At 40.6% G+C, this 20312-nt stretch overlaps 1 protein-coding gene across 2 annotated transcripts; it reads left to right on the top strand.

Annotated features, from left to right (window-relative positions):
- The first annotated feature begins 405 nt into the window (after window positions 1-405).
- On the top strand, window positions 406-18992 carry mpzl1l (myelin protein zero-like 1 like). 2 transcript variants are annotated; one of them, XM_029699908.1, is made up of 6 exons: window positions 406-652; window positions 5151-5323; window positions 7759-7972; window positions 8261-8390; window positions 14852-14972; window positions 17164-18992. In XM_029699908.1, the coding sequence occupies exons 1-6, from the start codon at window positions 580-582 to the stop codon at window positions 17263-17265; spliced, it is 813 nt and encodes a 270-aa protein (XP_029555768.1). In that variant the 5' UTR covers window positions 406-579; the 3' UTR covers window positions 17266-18992. The 2 variants fall into 2 exon arrangements, with proteins under 2 accessions (XP_029555768.1, XP_029555769.1); XM_029699909.1 differs by having other exon boundaries at window positions 408-652; window positions 14852-14960.
- Window positions 18993-20312: the final 1320 nt, after the last annotated feature.

The following is a 20312-nucleotide window of genomic DNA, read 5'->3' as shown; positions in this document are numbered from 1 at the left end:
AACGCATTTGTCCCGACAGGATGGCAGTTTTACCAGAGATTTCATTTAACACGTCAGGAAAACGATGTAATGTCGAACTTCTTCCATGTTCTCGAACTTGATTTTCTTTAACTGTAATTAATCAATGATTACATAGTTTCATCATTGGAACTGAGATGACTGCCAATAAGTTGTGGTATGGCAATAGAGATCTATTACAGAGTCTAAACAAAAACTATATCAGCATCATATTAATTTTCTTCTCTTTGGCTACCTAGAGCTAGATACGCAAGTTCGGAAAGCCACCAAAAAACGCAGCGGACATGAATGTGGGAGAAGGTGAACTCTATTTACTTCAGATCACGTGCGAATGGGGTGTTTCCACTTTGGTGCCTGGGATTTTAAAGCAACTTTACCGTCTGGTGCTCCGCGTGAGATAAATCGAGTGCACATTATATGTCATCGTCTTTCCAGTCATGCTCGTGCAGTTTCCTGTGTTTTTTTTTTTAACACACAGGAGGAGGGTGCATTGAGCAGCTGGACGTTGGCTAATGTTGGACCAAAAAACAGGGAGGGTGAGATATTGATGCGTTCTAAGTTATGGAGCTAAGGAGGACAAACCTCGCGTGCAATTGTGTTTTACTATGTGGAATAACGTTATGTCTCTTTTTCGGTAAGTAAGTTACTGTCTACCTTTTTAAAGAAGCTAACATGATCGCTATAGTTGTTAGCTAGCCAGTAGCTTTAGTAGTTTGCATGCTAACTAGCCGCTAGCAAATTATGCTTTAGTTAACTGGCTAGCTAAACAGACGATAGTTAGCTAGTAGTGCGTGACTTGGTACGATAGTCGTATTTCAAATCAAGGTGTGTGTGTGATGTGTATATATGAACTATAGAGTGCTAGTTATATGGTTAGCTAGCTAGTTACATTCTTGACTTAGGGTCTGGTTAGCTTAGTTTGTTGGTAGCTAGCCAGGAATGCTAACCTAGCTACCTAACATAAAACCAAAGAATATCAAAATACACAGAGACGCGAGGAAGCGCCTGTTGTTGTGAAACGTGTCACGTGTTGTTCACATAATTAACTAAACATTTCTGAATCTATTGTTTTGTCATGATGAGTAAGAATTGACCAACTTATTGGCTAAATATGACGGATTCATAGTATGTGGACAGCAAGTAAAACATATTTTACTTAGCTAATTTCATTTTTATAGAAAGTTATAATAAAATCTGTCAGACATGATTATTGTAGGGCATCATTTGTGGTCTACTACACTTTTGAGATACAACAATAATATTGCTTCCAATGGACTTGGTTTCCATTTGTGTGTTGCTTGCCCAGTCTGTGTTGGGTTGAAATTCAAAGGCTTGAATGGAAAGGGTCCACCTGTTTTATTATTGCATTCTGTGCTGTCAGCATGTTTTTGTCACACTGCATGCATTCGTCCCTGACCTGGCTCTTTCTAAATGGAAAAGATGTTGCCAAATAGGTACAAAACTCTGATGAACAACTCGCATTTACCTATGCCAAACTAGTTAACAAGAGAGATTAAGAAGCAAATGTCGCGCAGACAGAAATAAACATCTCTCTGGGAAGAAGGGCGGGGGTGTATGCTTCATGATTAACGACTCATGGTGTAATCGTAACAACACACATGAACTCAAGTCCTTTTGTTCACCTGACCTAGAATTCCTCATAATCAAATGTCGACCATATTATCTCCCAAGATAATTCTCGTCGGTTGTCACAGCCGTGTATATCCACCCTCAAGCCGATACCACAACGGCCCTCAAGGAACTTCACTGGACTTGATGCAAGCTGGAAACCATATATCCTGAGGCTGCATTTATTGTAGCCGGGGAATTTAACAAAGCAGATTTGAGAACAAGGCTACCTAAATTCTATCAGCATATTGATTGTAGCACTCGTGCAAGCAATACACTGGATCACTGCTACTGTAACTTCCACAATGCATACAAGGCCCTCCTCAGACGAGACATATGTGGCAGGGTCTACAGGCAGTCACGGACTACAAAAAGAAAACCAGCCACGTCACAGACACCGACGTCTTGATTCCAGACAAACTAAACACCTTCTTTGCCCGCCCTGAGGATAATACAGTGCCACTGACGTGGCCCGCAACCAAGGACTGCGGGCCTCTCCTTCTCCGTGGCCGACGTGAGTAAGATGATTAAAAGTGTTAACCCTCGTAAGGCTGCCGGCATCCCTAGCCGCGTCCTCAGAGCATGCGCAGACCAGCTGGCTGGAGTGTTTACGGACATATTCAATCTCTCTCTATCCCAGTCTGCTGTCCCCACATGCTTCAAGATGGCCACCATTGTTCCTGTACCCAAGAAGGCAAAGGTAACTAAACGACTATTGCCCCGTAGCACTCACTTCTGTCATCATGAAGTGCTTTGAGAGACTATTCAAGGATCATATCACCTCCACCTTACCTGCCACCCTAGACCCACTTCAATTTGCTTACCGCCCCAATAGGTCCACAGACAATGCAATTGCCATCACACTGCACCCTGCCCTATCCATCTGGACAAGAGGAATACCTATGTAAGAATGCTGTTCATTGACTACAGCTCAGCATTCAACACCATAGTACCCTCCAAGCTCATCATTAAGCATGAGGCCCTGGGTCTCAATCCTGCCCTGTGCAACTGGGTCCTGGACTTTCTGACAGGCTGCCCCCAGGTGGTGAAGGTAGGAAACAACCAGGGTGCGTGGTCAGTCTCCTTCTGTACTCTCTGTTCACCCATGACTGCGTGGCCATGCACGCCTCCAACTCAATCATCAAGTTTGCAGACTACACAACAGTAGTGGGCTTGATTAGCAACAATGACAAGACCACCTACAGGGAGGAGGTGAGGGCACTCGGAGTGTGGTGTCAGGAACATAACCTCTCACTCAACGTCAACATAACAAAGGAGATGATCGTGGACTTCATGAAACAGGAGAGGCAGTACCCCCTTCTATTTCAGGGCCATCAGACTGTTAAACAACCATCACTAACACAGAGAGGCTGCTGCCTACATACAGACTTGAAATCATTGGCCACTTTAATAAATGGATCACTGGTCACTTTAATAATGTTTACATATCTTGCTCTTCTGTTATGTATATACTGTATTTTATACCCTCTATTGCATCTTGCCTATGCCGCTCGGTCATCGCTCATCCATATATTTATATGTATATATTCTTATTCCATCCCTTTACTTAGATTTGTGTGTATTAGGTAGTTGTTGTGGAACTGTTAGATTACTTGTTAGATATTACTGCACTGTCGGAACTAGAAGCACAAGCATTTCGCTGCACTCGCAATAACTTCTGCTGACCATGTGTATGTGACCAATAAAATTAGATTTGATTGGAAATGTGGCTTTCCTTTTTTTCTGATAGCTGAAAATGTCTTAAGCCTAGCAACTATAAAGCATCAAAGCTATACATTTAAGTGGCTATATAGTAGAGGTCGACCGATTTTAATCGGCAGGGCCGATTTCAAGTTTTCATAACAATCGGTAATCTCCATTTTTGGACACCGATCATGGCCGATTACATTGCACTCCATGAGGAGACTGCGTGGCAGGCCGACTACCTGTTATGCGAGTGCAGCAAGGAGCCAAGGTAAGGTGCTAGCTAGCATTAAACGTATCTGATTGTTTTTTATAAATCTTAACATAATCACTAGTTAACTGTAGCTTGTCCTGCGTTGCATATAATCGATGAGGTGCCTGTTAATTTATCATTGAATCATATCCTACTTCGCAAACGGGTGATGATTTAACAAACGCATTTGCGAAAAAAGCACTGTTGTTGCACCAATATGTACCTAACCATAAACATCAATGCCTTTCTTAAAATCAATACATAAGTGGTATATATTTTTAAACCTGTGTATTTAGTTAAAAGAAATCCAGGTTAGCAGGCAATATTAAACTAGGGAAATTGTGTCACTTCTCTTGCGTTCGTTGCACGCAGTGTCAGGGTATATACAACAGTTTGGGCCGCCTGGCTCGTTGCGAACTAATTTGCCAGAATTTTACGTAATTATGACATACATTGCACAACCTTCAATGTTAACAGGAATGTTTAGACTTATGGATGCCACCCGTTAGATAAAATACGGAACCATTCTGTATTTCACTGAAAGAATAAACATTTTGTTTTCGAAATGATTGTTTCCAGATTTGACCATATTAATGACCTAAGGCTCGTATTTCTGTGTGTTATGTTATAAATAAGTCTATTTGATAGAGCAGTCTGACTGAGCGGTGGTAGGCAGCAGCAGGCTCGTAAGCATTCATTCAAACAGCACTTTCGTGCGTTTGCCAGCAGCTCTTCGCTGTGCTTCAAGCATTGAGCTGTTTATGACTTCAAGCCTATCAACTCCCGAGATTAGGCAGGTGTAACCGATGTGAAATGGCTAGCTAGTTAGCGGGGTGCGCGCTAATAGCGTTTCAATCGGTGGTGTCACTCGCTCTGGGACCAGAAGTAGTTGTTCCCCTTGCAGAGGCTTTTGTGGAGCGACGTTAACGATGCTTCGAGGGTGGCTGTTGTCGACGTGTTCCTGGTTCGAGCCCAGGTAGGGGCGAGGAGAGGGACGGAAGCTATACTATTACACTGGCTATACTAAAGTGCCTATAAGAACATCCAATAGTCAAAGGTATATGAAATACAAATGGTATAGAGAGAAATAGTCCTATAATAACTACAACCTAAAACTTCTTACCTGGGAATATTAAGACTCATGTTAAAAGGAACCACCAGCTTTCATATGTTCTCATGTTCTGAGCAAGGAACTTAAACGTTAGCTTTTTTACATGGCACATATTGCACTTTTACTTTCTTCTTGTTTTTGCATTATTTAAACCAAATTGAACATGTTTCATTATTTATTTGAGGCTAAATTGATTTTATTGATGTATTAAGTTAAAATAATGGTGTTCATTCAGTATTGTTGTAATTTTCATGATTACAAATAAATAAAATTGGCCGATTTTAATCGGTATTGGCTCTTTTTTTTGGTCATCCAATAATCGGCATCGGCGTTGAAATCCTAATCGGTCGACCTCTATATAGCCCCAATGCCCTACCAGCTTTTAAATGTTGAATACATTAAGGAACAAACTAAATGTTGGTCCTTTATCAACAGGTACAAATCTAACCGCGGCCATAGAGTTGTATGCCCCGGCGGAGGTGCTGGTTGAGAATGGCACCACGGGGATCCTCAAGTGTTCCTTCAAGTCCAGGGAAGTGATCAGCAGCGCAGCCACAGTCACCTGGTCGTTTCGTCCAACGGGATCCGACCCCGGAAGCGCTGTTTCCGTGAGTGATTTCTTTCTCTGGGTCCATGAACAACTCCCAAGAAGTTTCTCTCAGATCTTCCACGAGGAGTGTTCGAGCACAACATTTTCCCTCTTATTTAGGCCCACTGCCACAGAAAAGAGGGAGGGAGTATGTGTGCGTGTGTTTGAGACTGGTCCAATGGAAGGAGATTTAGCCTGAGGGTTGTTATGTTATAGGCAACTTCTTCCTGACCATCTGCATCCTTCCAATTCGTTTCTCCAAACTTAACCCCAAAACAATTATTTTGTATTTGTTTCATTAGTCCGTTGTTGATATAGTCCCAAAATGTTTTGCATGTCAGCAATAAAGTTTAAAAGATACAAAAGGTTGTATTTCGGTATTTTGAAAGTTATATATTTTAAACTTGATTGTATTAAATTCAGGTTTTGTGTCACTGGCCCACACACACACACAATAGTCCATAATGTCAAAGTGGAATTATGTTTTTGGATATTATTTTACAAATTAATTAAAAATGAAAAGCTGAAATGTTTTGAGTCACTAAGTGTTCAACCCCTTTTATGACAAGCCTAGATAAGTTCAGGAGCACACATTTGCACAAGTCACATAATAAGTTGCATGGACTCACTCTGTGCAATAACAGTGTTTAACATGATTTTTGAATGACTACCTCATCTCTGTATCCCACATGCAATTATCTGTAAGGTCCATCAGTCGCGCAGTGAATTTATAACAGATTCAACCACAAAGGCCAGGGAGGTTGTCCAATGCCTCGCAAAGGCGGCCACCTATATTAGTTTGATCCACCCCTTTAAAAAAAAAAGTGGCCACCAATTGGTAGATGGGTAAAAAAAATTACAAAAAAGCAGACATGGAATATCCCTTTGAGCATGGTGATGTTATTAATAACTCTTTGGATGGTGTATCAATACACCCTGTCACTTCAAATATACAGGTGTCCTTCCTAACTCAGTTGCCGGAAAGGAAAGAAACCGCTCAGGAATTTCACAATGGTGACTTTTACAGAGTTTAAGGGCTGTGATAAGAGAACTGAGGATGGATCAACAACAGTTGATCGACAGAGGGAAAAGGACACCTGTACAGATTAAAATATATCCAAAACATCCATCATGTTTTCAATTAAGCACTAAAGTAAAATTAAGAAATTAACTTAATGTCCTGAATATAAAGCGTTGTTTGGGGAAAACAACACTTCACTGAGTTCCCCTCATATTTTCATGCATGGTGGTGGCTGCATCATGTTATGGGTATGCTTGTCATTGGCTAGGATAAAAAATAAATGTAATAGAGCTAAGCACAGGCAAAATCCTGGTTCAGTCTGCTTTCCAACAGACACTGGGAGACATTCACCTTTCAGCAGAACAATAACCTAAAACACAAGGCCAAATATACACTGGAGTTGCTTACCAAGATTACATTGAATGTTCCTGAGTGGTCTAGTTACAGATTTGACCTAAATCGGCTTGAAAATCTATGGCAAGACTTGAAAATGGCTGTCGCGCTATGATCAACAACGAACTTGACAGAGCTTGAAGAATTGAAAAAAGAATAATAGGCAAATATTGTACAATCCAGGTGTGCAAAGTTCTTAGAGACATACCCATAAAGACTCACAGCTGTAATTGCTGCCAAAGGTGATTTAATATATATATTGACTTACAGGTTTGAATACTTCACAAATTCTAACATTTGTAAAGAAAAATGTTTCTTCCACTTTGACATTAGAGTATTTTGTGTAAATCCCATTTTTAATTTAACACAATGTGGAAAAAGTTAGGTGTGAATACTTGCTGAAGGCACTGTATTTTTTGCATTGCTGGGATTTGTATGGAAATGGAAGGAACAAGCATAACTATTACCCCTATTCCCATTTCCCTCCCCTAGAGACCTAGCTAGCTGGCTCATCTTGCTCGTAATGATGCGCTTGTGTTTGGCCTCGTAACAGTGTTCAGTTGGAGAGGGAGTCACCGACACCCACACTAGTCCACACAGCTATCTGTCCCTCCCATCTTTTAAACAAATTGACTATTGAGGATATCCGCCTGTCATGTACACGCTAAACAAAATTGGCCATCAGTTTTGTACAGTAGCAGATACTCTGTATTATGTTCGTATCAGGGGAAGATTTGCTGTTGCTTGGCAAAAGTGCCCAGTGATGTAGGTAAGCCATAAGCTTACAATGGTTAAACCTGTTTGTTTGTCTTTCCCATTTCTGTTATGAGTCCTTAGCCAATGACTATGTCCCAAATGGCTCCCTATATAGCCTAGTATAATACTTCTGACCAGAGCCCCAAGGGCACCGTCAAAAGTAGTGCACTATAAGGGGAATAGGGTGCCATTTCGGACAATGACATTGTGTGAAATTCTTCAACGATATATTTTCTCTTCAGTCATTCTTATATCGTTTTTTTTCTAATGTCTTTTTTTTTTAGATTTTCTATTACACTTCTGGCAAGCACTACCCAGGGAGCGTGGCTCAATTCAAAGACAGGGTGAAATGGGCGGGAGATCTGAACAAAAAAGACGCCTCTGTCCATTTAATTGAGGCGCAGTTCAACGACAACGGCACCTACTCGTGTGCCGTGATTAACCCGCCCGACATATCTGTCACCCCCGTTCAGACACAGCTCAAAGTCGTCATCAAAGGTAAACTTGCAAATGGATTCACAACAGTACAGCAACACAAGTCAATTTTCAGCAGGAAGTGACCATGCTCTCTCACATTGAAGGATGACTTGGAATAAAAACTGCCAACTGAGCGATTTAACTATCTTAATAACCAGGGGTTGAGAAACACTCATACAAGAGATTAACCGTTTTAACACTGATATAATGCCTCAAACATTGATCTGGCAGTATTGGCACAGCTGTGACTTTGTCATACAACGTTACAATTATGTTACGTTTCAATGCTTACGTTGCCTTGTTTTGCAGAGTCTCTCCCTCAGAACAGCACGGCTGTCATAGTGAGCGCCGTGTGTGGCGCTGTCATCGGGCTCATTCTCATCGCTGTTGTTACCTGCCTGATCATCAAGAGGCATCAAACCAGTCATGAATACGAAGGGTAAGGCATCCTCCCTTGTATATACATCAGGGTAGTAGATAGCTTTAATAGTACTTTAATATCTGGACTTTGGTCAGTATCAATCATTACACCTGACCATCAGTATCTGTAGAGTATTTTATGGGGCATCAATAAATGCAATATGAAATATTTGATGAAACAAATGAAATCACACCGGAAACCTTTCTATCGTTGTGATATGTTTTGTGTGCAAAGACTACTCTGCTCTGTCAAAAAACAATTTACTGCATGCAGTTAATGGCTCTTGATGAGGTCAATCAAAAGGAACTGCATCTCAAATTACGTATCAAATGTTCATAGTTGTCTTTTTTCTGAAAGCAACCCTTGCAGTGAATGGAGCTCTACTTTCAACAAATGTTTTCATGGCCTCTGGTTGTTGGGCCTGCCTGAATCTCTCTTCTTCCTGACCTCCCCCCTGGCATGTCTCTGAGTCACCAACTGACACACACACTAACGTTCTTAGTCATCAGACCTTAACACTTAGGGATAACTCCGCTGCATTGGATATGGGGGTTAAGTTACAATGGCTGCGATTGTCTCTTGTGTCCTCTCTCTTGGAATAGAAAATAACATGTTTTCTATTAAAACATTTTATGTGCATAGCGGGTTCGATTCCCGGGACCACCTCTACGTAAAACAATGTATGTGCGCTTGACTGTAAGTCGCTTTGGATAAAAGCGCCTGCTCAATGGCATTTGTTGTTGTTATTATATATTAATGAAAACTCAGAAGAAAGACGCGACTGGATTTTCCTGTGCGTGTGTGTTGGCTATGTGGTGTTAGACTGTACCAGCGGTACTTGTAAATGCCCTATTACCATGATGAATTACTTACTGACCTAGTAGGTGTCAGATCTGCTTTGCTCAAATGGGTGCTCCAGGTTTACCATTAGAGACCTGATTGGAGGAAGTCATGCTATCTCCGACAAGGAGATGTTTAGAGGGTGGCTAAATGCCAAGCGTAGACACTGCTCTCTCTTCTCTCTGATTCACATGATTAGTTACAAGGTTTTTCTTGACCTAGGCCTAATATAAAGCATGAGTTGACGCACACCCAAATAAGTAGGGGTGCTGACTAACGGAATAGTACAATTATGAAAACACTCTTAAGATACCCATTAAATCATTGCATGTCTATAAAACTTCAAGGTGTTTGATATCAAAAAAAATATCACATTATATTCAAACAGTTTTGATTGCAGTGTTAAAACAACTATCCATCTTCTAGACTCAATTCGAGAGAGGAAAATAGTTGATCATCCAAATCACCATAATTGTTGACAACAATGTCGCACGTCGAAAGACCAGACATTTTGTTTTCCAAGATCTGTCTGTCAATGCCCACAGTGACGGATAAAAAAAAATAGGGGCGCCATTAAGCTTGGCTTGTCATCTAACGTTCATGTCGTTGTCTGCCACTCACATGTCACTCATCCATTACTGACCACTAACCCCTTCCTCTTCTGTTTCACTGTCATATGGCTCTCCTGTTTCCTCTAACGCTACCTCCTGAACAATATACATTGCCTTCAGAAAATATTCATACCCCTTGACTTATTCCACAATTTGTTGTTTCAGCATGAATTCAAAATGGATTAAATTGGGGGGGTTTCCTACTAGGGCTGACCCCATTTAGTCGACTGGTCGATTGTTTGGTCGACCAAGAGTTTAAATTATATATTTTTTTTAAGTTGAGCAGTGGCAAATATATGTAAAAACAGTTATGGGACATGAGACACCTGTCTCAGTGGACTCATCCATTGCGGAGGCCTCGGGGATGGCACACCAATATCACCAGTAGTACATTTATCGTAAATTCTCAATTTCTCATCAACACTGTGTTTGGTTACGGTAGTTTCTGTTAATGCATTCAATTTATTATTATTGTTCTTCTTATTATTATTACTGTTACCGTTGTCATTGTAAGAGTGAACACATTGTAAGAGTGAACACGTTGTCATTGTAAGAGTGCACAACCTAGGCTACACTTGGTTTATTTCATTTCATTTACGAGTTGTCAATTTATTAATTGTCTTGTTTGGAGCGCTCCTGTCGATCTTGAGTAAGGACACAAACCTGATTACGCATAGAAGTAGGCCTAGGCTACCTGGCCTGCGCACAAATGTAGGCTTATAAATGTGCCCATTTTGGGATCTGATACTATTTCTGATTATCTTAACTCACCATCACTGTGGAGCTGACAATAGTTACTCAATGTAGCCTATTTGAAATATCTGTCCAGCTATCTCCCTTGCAATAACCACAAAAATGTAATGCTTTGATCTGGTGGAAACGTCATAAAATAGGCCTACCTGATTACTTATCCCTTGCGCAAGTAGCCTACAGCTGTGTCTGTCCCGAGATCACTGGAGTGAGGGCCCAGAATATTTTCTATGTTGCAAGTTTGCTAGCATGAGCTTCGGCTGGATCTAGTTGATACAATGTTTCAAGTTCCTTGCAGACAGGCCATGCGAAGTCAATGTGATTGAAAGGATATTTATTTTTATCGTGATATTTTATAGCTGCAGGCTGCAAGGTTTTTATTTGTTGGCTTTATGTAGGCTATTTTTACATGTTGGCTATAGAAGTTACTATTAGAATTGTTTTTTCATTTAGATAGAATTTTGATTAACCACATGACATTGATTTTGAGATATGAAGACTTTATTATAAATGAAACTGTTCCATGAAAATGTGCATATGAAAATCATAACTGACACGCGGATCAGTAGAAATGGTACGATTTACTTTCCAAATGGAAAAGGTTGCCAACAGCTGGTGTTGCCTATTACCGGCAACTTCAGGAGCGTCGGGTCGGGAACAGGTTTTTTTTCTTCTTCAGGTTAGGCTATATTAGTCTCTGCTGCCCTCTTTAGTCATTTGTGTCTTTATTTTGAATCGCTGTGCTTAAAGCAAGCAGACAAGCTCAGTAGCCTACATATAGTTGATTATATTCCAACATAGGGCGTGTCTATATATGGAAAAATACACTCTTAAAAATTTTGACCAGACTCGGTTAACCTATTTTTTTTTTGTTGTTGTTTTGTTGTAGTGAACAGCTCTATTTCTCACCCATCTACACACAATACCCCATAATGCAAAGTGAAAGCATGTTTTTAGATATGTTTGCCCTATTTCTAATTTTATTTACATAAGTATTCACATCACTACATGTTAGAATCTCCTTTGGCTGGGATTACAGCTGGGTAAATCTAAGAGCTTTTCACACCTGGATTGTGCAAGATTTGCACATTCTTTTTTTTTTATTCTTAAAATATCAAGTTGGTTGTTGATCATAGCTAGACAGCCATTTTCAAGATTTGCCATTTTTAATCCAAAACTGTAAATAGGCCACTCAGGAACATTCAGTGTCCTCTTGGTAAGCAACTCCAGTATATACAGTTGAAGTCAGAAGTTCACATCCACTTAGGTTGGAGTCATTAAAACCCGTTTTTCAACCACTCCACAAATTTCTTGTTAACAAACTATAGTTTTGGCAAGTCGGTTTGTCTCCTAGAGATGAACGTACTTTGGTGCGAAAAGTGCAAATCAATCCCAGAACAACAGCAAAGGACCTTGTGAAGATGTTGGAGGAAATGGTCGCTCAGCAAAGGAGAAACCACTGCTCCAAAACCGTCATATAAAAGCCAGACTACGGTAGGCAACTGCACATGGGGACAATGATTGTACTTTTTGGAGAGATGTCCTCTGGTCTGATGAAACAAAAATAGAACTGTTTGGCCATAATGACCATCATTATGTTTGGAGGAAAAAGGGGGGACGCTTGCAAGCCGAAGAACACCATCCCAACTGTGAAGCACGGGGGTTGGCAGCATCATGTTGTGGGGGTGCTTTGCTGCAGGAGGGACTGGTGCACTTCACAAAATAGATGGCATCATGAGGATGGAAAATGATGTGCATATATTAAAGCAACATCTCAAGACATCAGTCAGAAAGTTGAAGCTTGGTCGCAAATGGGTCTTCCAAGTAGACAATAACCCCAAACATACTTCCAAAGTTGTGGCAAAATGGCTTAAGGACAACAAAGTCAAGGTATCGGAGTAGCCATGACCTCAATTCTATAGATCATTTGTGGGCAGAACTGAAAAAGCGTGTGCGAGCAAGAAGGCCTACAAACCTGACTCAGTTACACCAGCTCTGTCAGGAGGAATGGGCCAAAATTCACCCAACTTATTGTGGGAAGCTTGTGGAAGGCTACCCAAAACGTTTGACCCAAGTTCAACAATTTAAAGGCAATGCTACCAAATACTAATTGAGTGTATGTAAACTTCTGACGCAGTGGGAATGTGATGAAATAAATAAAAGCTGAAATAAATCATTCTCTACTATTATTCTGACATTTTGCATTCTTAAAATAAAGTGGTGATCCTGACTGACCTAAGACAGGGAATATTTACATGGATTAAATGTCAGGAATTGTGAAACTGAGTTAAAATGTATTTGGCTAAGGTGTATGTAAACTTCCGACTTCAACTGTATTTGGTCTTGTGATTTAGGTTATTGTCCATCTGAAAAGGGAATTTGTTTCCCAGTGTCTGTTGGAAGCACACTAAACCAGGTCTTCCTCTAGGATTTTGCCTGTGCTTAGCTATTCTGTCTTCTTTTTATCCCAAAAAACTCCCTCATCCTTGTTGATGACAAGCATATCCCTAACATGATGCAGCCACCACCATGATAGAACATTTGAAGAGTTAATCAGTCATGTGTTGGATTTGCCCAAAAAGAACACTTCGTATTCAGGACATAAAGTTAATTTCTTTGCCACATTTTTGCAGTTTTACTTTAGTACCCTATTGCAAACGGGATGCATGTTGAAATAATATTTTTGGGAAAACCTCCCTGGTCTTTGTGGTTGAATCTGTGTTTGAAATGTACTGCTCAGCTGAGGGACCTTAAAATGATCTGTATGTGTGGGGTAGAGAGATGAGGCATTCATTCAAAAATTATGTTAAATACGGTTTCCATGCAACTTATTAAGACTCAATAAGCAAATGTTTACTCCTGGACTTATTTAGGCTTGCTATAACGAAGGGTAGAATACTTATTGACTCAAGACATTTCACAATTCCACTTTGGCATGGGGTATTATGTGTAGGCCAGTGACACAATCTCAATTTAATCAATGTTAAATTCAGGCTTTAACACATCCAATTTTGGTAAAAGTCAAGGGGTGTGAATACTTTATGAAGTCACTCGACACATGCTCTTCAAATCTCACAAACTAAATGCTAACAGTTTTAACTTTCATTTCTATCACATTTAAAAAAAAAATCTAATTTATATTTTGGAGTCCTAGGCTGATATTCACAAAGTGTCTCGAGTAAGATAGCTAGTCTAGGATCAGTTTTTACACTTAGACCACAATGAGTAATATTACAGGGGGGACCTGATCCTAGATCCCTCAAACTCATCTCTGGACTTCGAAACCAGTTCCACTGCATTTTTATCATTGTTCCATTCGAATCAGGGACTCATTTAATTATCAGGTAGAATGGAAAACCAGCAGGCTCCGGACCTCGTAGGATAAGAGTTGAATATCCCTGTCCAAGATCATCATTCCTACTCTGAGATGGTTAATACAGATCCTGGTTAGATGTGAACCAAGAGATCTTGTAGAGAGTGAACAAATTGACCCTATTATATAATACGCTGCTATTGACCAGCGCCAACATTTGCTTCCGGGGAGTGCCATGTTTGCGCTTCAGTTTTGTTTATTAGGATCCCCATTAACTGTTGCATAAAACATAAAATACATGACTGAAGTACAGAACAGTTATGTACAAGAACAACATAAGATAGTATTACATTGACAATATACTTTTTATAAAAATGTTAAACAACCAAGAGACCAAAAAATACGTGTGTTTATTGGACCACTGACTGACGTTGGTATGACTACCATACAACACTAATCTTTCAAGTGGGTGATCACATCGTTATCTCATTGGGGTGGGGAATGTTGTTTTTCCCTAATCCACTTCTTTATTTATTCTCTTCTCTTATTGACAAATTGATTGTCGCATAGGCTATTAGATATAGTCAGTGTTTTTTTTTTTTGTTACGTTAATGCTGTTTCTTAGTTTTTTTGGAAAGCTGCAGTAACTGATCAATTGTCTTTATAAGCATCAGCTCCTTGTTCCCATACAGATCCATGCCTTGTTAATCTTCCAGTACTGTGTCTCTGCCCATGTATGTCACTCCTGCCAACCTCTCCTCCCAGCCACTTGGAGCAGTCATCTCAAAATGTGCAGCATAACTCATGTGGAATCTGCTCAGTTCTCATTTGCATCTGTCTCCCATGTCTTCTCCTGTGTCTGACTGTATGTGTCCATGTCGCCCATTTCTCTGTGCGCCAACGCTTCCTGAACTGCACAAAACAAACCTCCGATTCGTAAACCACTCCCCCGGTGCAAAATCTAGCTGCACTTCAGTGGCGAGTGTGAGCTCCCACGCCACACGCCCGGGGGGGAAGAAGCACGAATCCAGCTCGGAGGGCTCCAGGTGTAGCAGCCCCTCCGCCCCGGTCCAGGTAGGCGCTACAGTGAGTGACTTAAACCAACCATCCACACCCACTGTCGCCCAGGGGACACGAACAGGGGAAGAGGGATCTAATAACTAACTAGAGCTGAGATGCACAACAGAATTAGCCTTTTCCCAGATCTATTTGTGCTCCTGCCAACTCCATTGCTGTCATTGTCAAGTCAACATTTTGCATGGTTATTCCATAGGTAGTTGACGAGAACAAAAACAGACTAGTACCTAGCTACTACAGCATAGGCCAGGGTTTCCCAAACTCCGTCCACAGCTGATTCAAATAGTCAACTAATCATCAAGCTTAGATCATTTGAATCAGTTGTGTGTTAGGGCGAAAACTAAATGTGCATACCTTGGGGTCCCGAGGACTGATTTTGGGAAACGCTGAAACAGGATTTCAAGCTGATCTCTTTGATGGCTTTAGTGTCTGGTTGTCTACATTGAGTTTTTCATCCTTCTGACCTTGGAAATCAGGGTTGTGTTCGGTATCGGAACGTTGTAACAAAATGTTGACTTTTCAACCTTCTGAATGTGACCCAGGTTGACACACTCCCTAGCATACTAGCAGATACCCATAGACTTTCAGTCATTGCGCTAACGCTAGTTTGCATTGGCTCACGGAACTACCTCTAACTTCCTTCATACTGGACACAGATACATAAAATGGTATCCACAAGTTCATCTGACTCTGGGGAAGTAGATAAAGGGCCTCATTGCCAATATCCATTTAAAGGGCCATTACACTCAAATCCAAGTTTGTCACGTTTTTTCGCCCTCGAAAGTAGTCTTAACGTTGAGATTAGTCCATGTCCCAGACCATCTTGTGTAGGTCCAGCTATATGCCTCTAACCAAAATCAATGAAAAACATAATTGCCATTAAAGTTCCAGATTTGCTGTACTTATTTTTCCCATTCATTTGGGGTTGAAGCATAGCTGGACCTGCAAAACTAATGGCAGGGGATTTGGACTCATCTTGATGTTAGACAACTTTTGAGGTCTGAAAACATCTGACAAGCATTGGAGTGTAATGTCCCTTTAAGTCTAAGGGAGAGACCCATAGACATTGCGGCCATCAAGTACTGGAGGCGGATACCCTTGCTCTACAGACTTACTAAATCAGTTGTCACCAACCCTGGGCCTGGAGCAGGCTTTTGTTCTAGCCCAGAAGTGACCCACCTGATCCAACTAATCATCAAGACCTTGATGAATGGAATCAGGTGTTTTGGTGCTGGACTGAATCAAACGTTTGCACATCCTGTAGCTCTCCAGGACCAGGATTGGTGACCACTGAATGACAATGCGTGGGATCACTATTATTCTGGTGAAGCCCTAAATGCTAATGTCAACAACTGGATGGAGTGTCACAGCATCCCCTTTTGCAAAGCTGCTGTTGCTAACATAAGCATGTATAGATGTTCATGTAGTGCCTATGAAGGTGTCATGCATTGCTTATGAAAGTTCATGGGAGTCCTCTGATGACCTTATCAAACACTATTGTAGGCCTATGTCTAGGAAAAGGAGAACCTTTTAATCTTTGTGTCTCTGAGAGGCTTTTGTTTGCGGTCGACTGGTTTAGTTTGTTGATCTTGTGCGGGACAGTCTTGAAATGTGCCTCTCGCTCATTACATTAAGAGACGTGTTAGGTCGGATCTGTGGTGGCTAGGATAACGCCACCACATTCCTCTGTCAGTCAAAACATGAAGCTGTACTGTACTTGGCCGTTGCATGTGTTGTCTTTTCCCCCTCTATGTTTCAAGTGAGTTTTTTTTTTTTTTTTGTTGGTGTGATTTCTTTGATCCCAGTGGTCGGTAGAAATGACACCCTGAAGATAAGAAGAAAATGGCGCCCTCTTCTTCTACACACTCACGCAGCCCAGATGTAGTCCCAAGCTGTGCTAGATAGGAGAAAAAACAACATGTTTTCTTTTGCGCAACAATCTGGCATTGTTACAGGCTTTTATCTTTATCTGGCTTCATTCAGAAGCAATGGGCCAAATATCTTCCATTTAACAACACTGCTTTGATATGTCTTTTATCTGCAGTTGTCCCCACTTAAATCCCACGGCCATTTACGTTTCCCACGGCCATTTGAACTTGACAGCTAAACCAGTGTAACAAGTATTGTTACTAACACCGTTTTTCCTCCTTCCCCTTTGCCATATCTCCCCACCCATCCATCCATCCACTCATCACAACAGGGGCCGGTGATATACGCCCAGTTGGATCACTCGGGCACCAAGAACCCCAACTCATTCCACAAGATGGAGCCAGTGGTCTACGCTGACATAAGAAAAAACTGAAACGGGGTGGGGGGGAGAACTGGAGACCAAAAGGGAAAGGCCACCATAGCTCGCTGCTTTGGGGTGGGTGGGGAATGTTTAAATACAGGGGGGGATTGATGCGGTTTAGAATTATATATTTTTTGGCTCATAAAAACCCTTGTCTGCTGAAAGCATTTATTGCATGTTCATGTGTGTGATACAAAATGTATGCTACCAATGCTTTCAATACAACACAGAGATTAGAGAAACAATTTAATACATTAACTGCATGCTTAGTAACTGTAGGTTCAAGTCATTGTTTTACAATACAGGTACCATGATAACATGTTAACAATCATCTCAGTCCAACATATTGGATATTAAATTGACTGTTTAGACATAGGGTTTGGATAAAGAATAGGATACCTGAAATACATTGCCGTTTTGGCTGCAATCATGCTACCTTCATCTAATCATGTATAAATGTTACCTTGTAAACAATCACGTTAACACCATATAATATCACTCTGGTACACAGCCATGGAAAGCCTCTTGGTGAAATTACTTCAGTGTACAGTTTGTGTATTGTGCTGTAGAATTTAACATTGCATTGTTATATCTATGACTAAAACACTGCCTGCCACTGGGTTCGAAACTGAACTGTTCAGCTGAAACAATGATACAAAACAAATTTATATTTTTTACATTGTTTTTATTGTACAGAAATGTATACACTGTTTGTATGTAATTTATTAACTAACCACAACTAATCATGGCAATACCACATTTGACACATTTTAGTTTTAACATCCGTTTTAGTTTATGTAGGTTTGACGTGATCATGTGAGATAGATAATAATATCAAATCTTCTCTTCCGTCTTTCAGAAGCAATGGACCAAATATCTTCCTTTAACAAAACTACTTTGAAATATCACTGTGCTTTAATATACAAAGTTGACATTCCAAGTCTTATTTTATGTTAAAAAGCCAAATGTTTCTGTTCCAATGACTCACTCTCAATCATGTTTGATTGAAGTGATGCATTAATAATCAGTTTAAATGCTGTTTTAATCCCTTCCATATTTGAATGCAGTAGTCTTACCCCATCCAACATTTATGCTTATGGATAGTTAACTATGTAAGATCTAGAGCTTGTTACTGTAATTCATTCCTTTCTGGTCAATGGTAGTATCTCTTGGTGTTTAAACAAAATAATCAATTATGTGTTTCAGAATTCCAATTTGATATTGTGTCATTTTTGTCAAATAGTTTGAAAAAGCATGGCTGGTGCTCTCTCTTGATGCTATACTTCACACTGTCACGTCTTAAAAATCCTTTAATTCTTTACCCTCTGGGCACACTGGTTGAATCAATGAAATTACATTGGTTCAATGTGGAATAGACGTTGACTTGACATCTGTGCCCAGTGGGTAGCGCTTTAGTGTTTTTAACTGTATATTTTCGCAGTTGACAAAATGGTTCTGATCATCCAAGAGAGCTAGAGGTGTCATTCCTGTTCTCCAAAGCTGCCTCATCCACTAGTCCTGCAAAAGTAATTGTTAGTCAACATTCCTAAAAATGAATCAAATGCTGGCGCTTATCTTGCTGTCTCGTGCTTGTGTATTATTAGTATATGTGTGTAGTAGTTGTTGAGTAGCGATATTAGCATGTGTAATTTGGTGCTTGTTTATATAATATCTTATGTTGCAAAACATGCACTATGTCCTGCGTATCAAATACCACATGCACTATATGATTTAATTTGTCTTCTCTGTGTCCTGTGCTTCTTTTCGATGTCTTAACTGGAATGTAGTACATTAGTGCCTTTTGCATTTCATCTACTAACTTGAACACCTGCTCTCTCTCATTTATACATGCATACAGTTGAAGTCAGAAGTTTACATACTTAGGTTGGAGTCATTAACTCGTTTTTCAACCGCTCCACAAATTTCTTAACAAACTATAGTTTTGGCAAGTCGGTTAGGACATTACTGTGTGCGTGACACAATTCATTTTTCTAACAATTGTTTACAGACATTATTTCACTTATTTATTTCACTTGTATCACAATTCCAGTGGGTCAGAAGTTTACATACACTAAGTTGACAGTGCCTTTAAACAGCCTGGAAAATTCCAGAAAAATATGTCATGGCTTTAGAAGCTTCTGTTAGACTAATTTACATAATTTTAGTCAATTGGAGGTACCTGTGGATGTATTTCAAGGCCTACCTTCAAACTCAGTGCCTCTGCTTGACCTCATGGGGAAATCAGAAATCAGCCAAGACCTCAAAAGAAATTGTAGACCTCCACAAGTCTGGTTCATCCTTGGGAGAAATTTCCAAACGACTGAAGGTACCACGTTCATCTGTACAAACAATAATACGCAAGTATAAACACCATGGGACCACGCAGCCGTCACACCAGTCAGGAAGGAGACGCGTTCTGTCTCCTAGAGATGAACGTACTTTGGTGCGAAAAGTGCAAATCAATCCCAGAACAACAACAAAGGACCTTGTGAAGATGCAGGAGGAAACCGGTACAAAAGTATCTATAGCCACAGTAAAACGAGTCCTATATAGACAACCTGAATGGCCGCTCAGCAAGGAAGAAGCCACTGCTCCAAAACCGCCGTAAAAAAATCCAGGCTACGGTTTGCAACTGCACTTTTTGGAGAAATGTCCTCTGGTCTGATGAAACAAAAATAGAACTGTTTGGCCATAATGACCATCGTTATGTTTGGAGGAAAAAGGGGGATGCTTGCAAGCCGAAGAACACCATCCCAACCCGAGAAGCACGGGGGTGGCAGCATCATGTTGTGCGGTGCTTTGCTGCAGAAGGGACTGGTACACTTCACACAATAGATGGCATCATGAGGATGGAAAATGATGTGGATATATTGAAGAAACATCTCAAGACATCAGTCAGGAAGTTGAAGCTTGGTCGCAAATGGGTCTTCCCAATGGACAATGACCCCAAGCATACTTCCAAAGTTGTGGCAAAATGGCTTGAGGACAACAAAGTCAAGGTATTGGAGTGGCCATCACAAAGCCCTGAGCTCAATCCCATAGAAAATTTGTGGGCAGAA

This window comes from Salmo trutta, chromosome 19 (assembly GCF_901001165.1).
Source record: "Salmo trutta chromosome 19, fSalTru1.1, whole genome shotgun sequence".
Lineage (NCBI taxonomy): Eukaryota > Metazoa > Chordata > Actinopteri > Salmoniformes > Salmonidae > Salmo > Salmo trutta.
Note: the sequence above shows the minus strand (reverse complement) of the source record. Positions and strands in the feature narration are given on the sequence as shown.

Coding starts and splice junctions, on each gene's coding strand:
- mpzl1l (XM_029699908.1), top strand. CDS start 580: ATGGAGCTAAGGAGGACAAACCTCGCGTGCAATTGTGTTTTACTATGT. Junction 653..5,150: donor AACGTTATGTCTCTTTTTCG/GTAAGTAAGTTA, acceptor CTTTATCAACAG/GTACAAATCTAACCGCGGCC. Junction 14,973..17,163: donor CGGTCCAGGTAGGCGCTACA/GTGAGTGACTTA, acceptor TCATCACAACAG/GGGCCGGTGATATACGCCCA.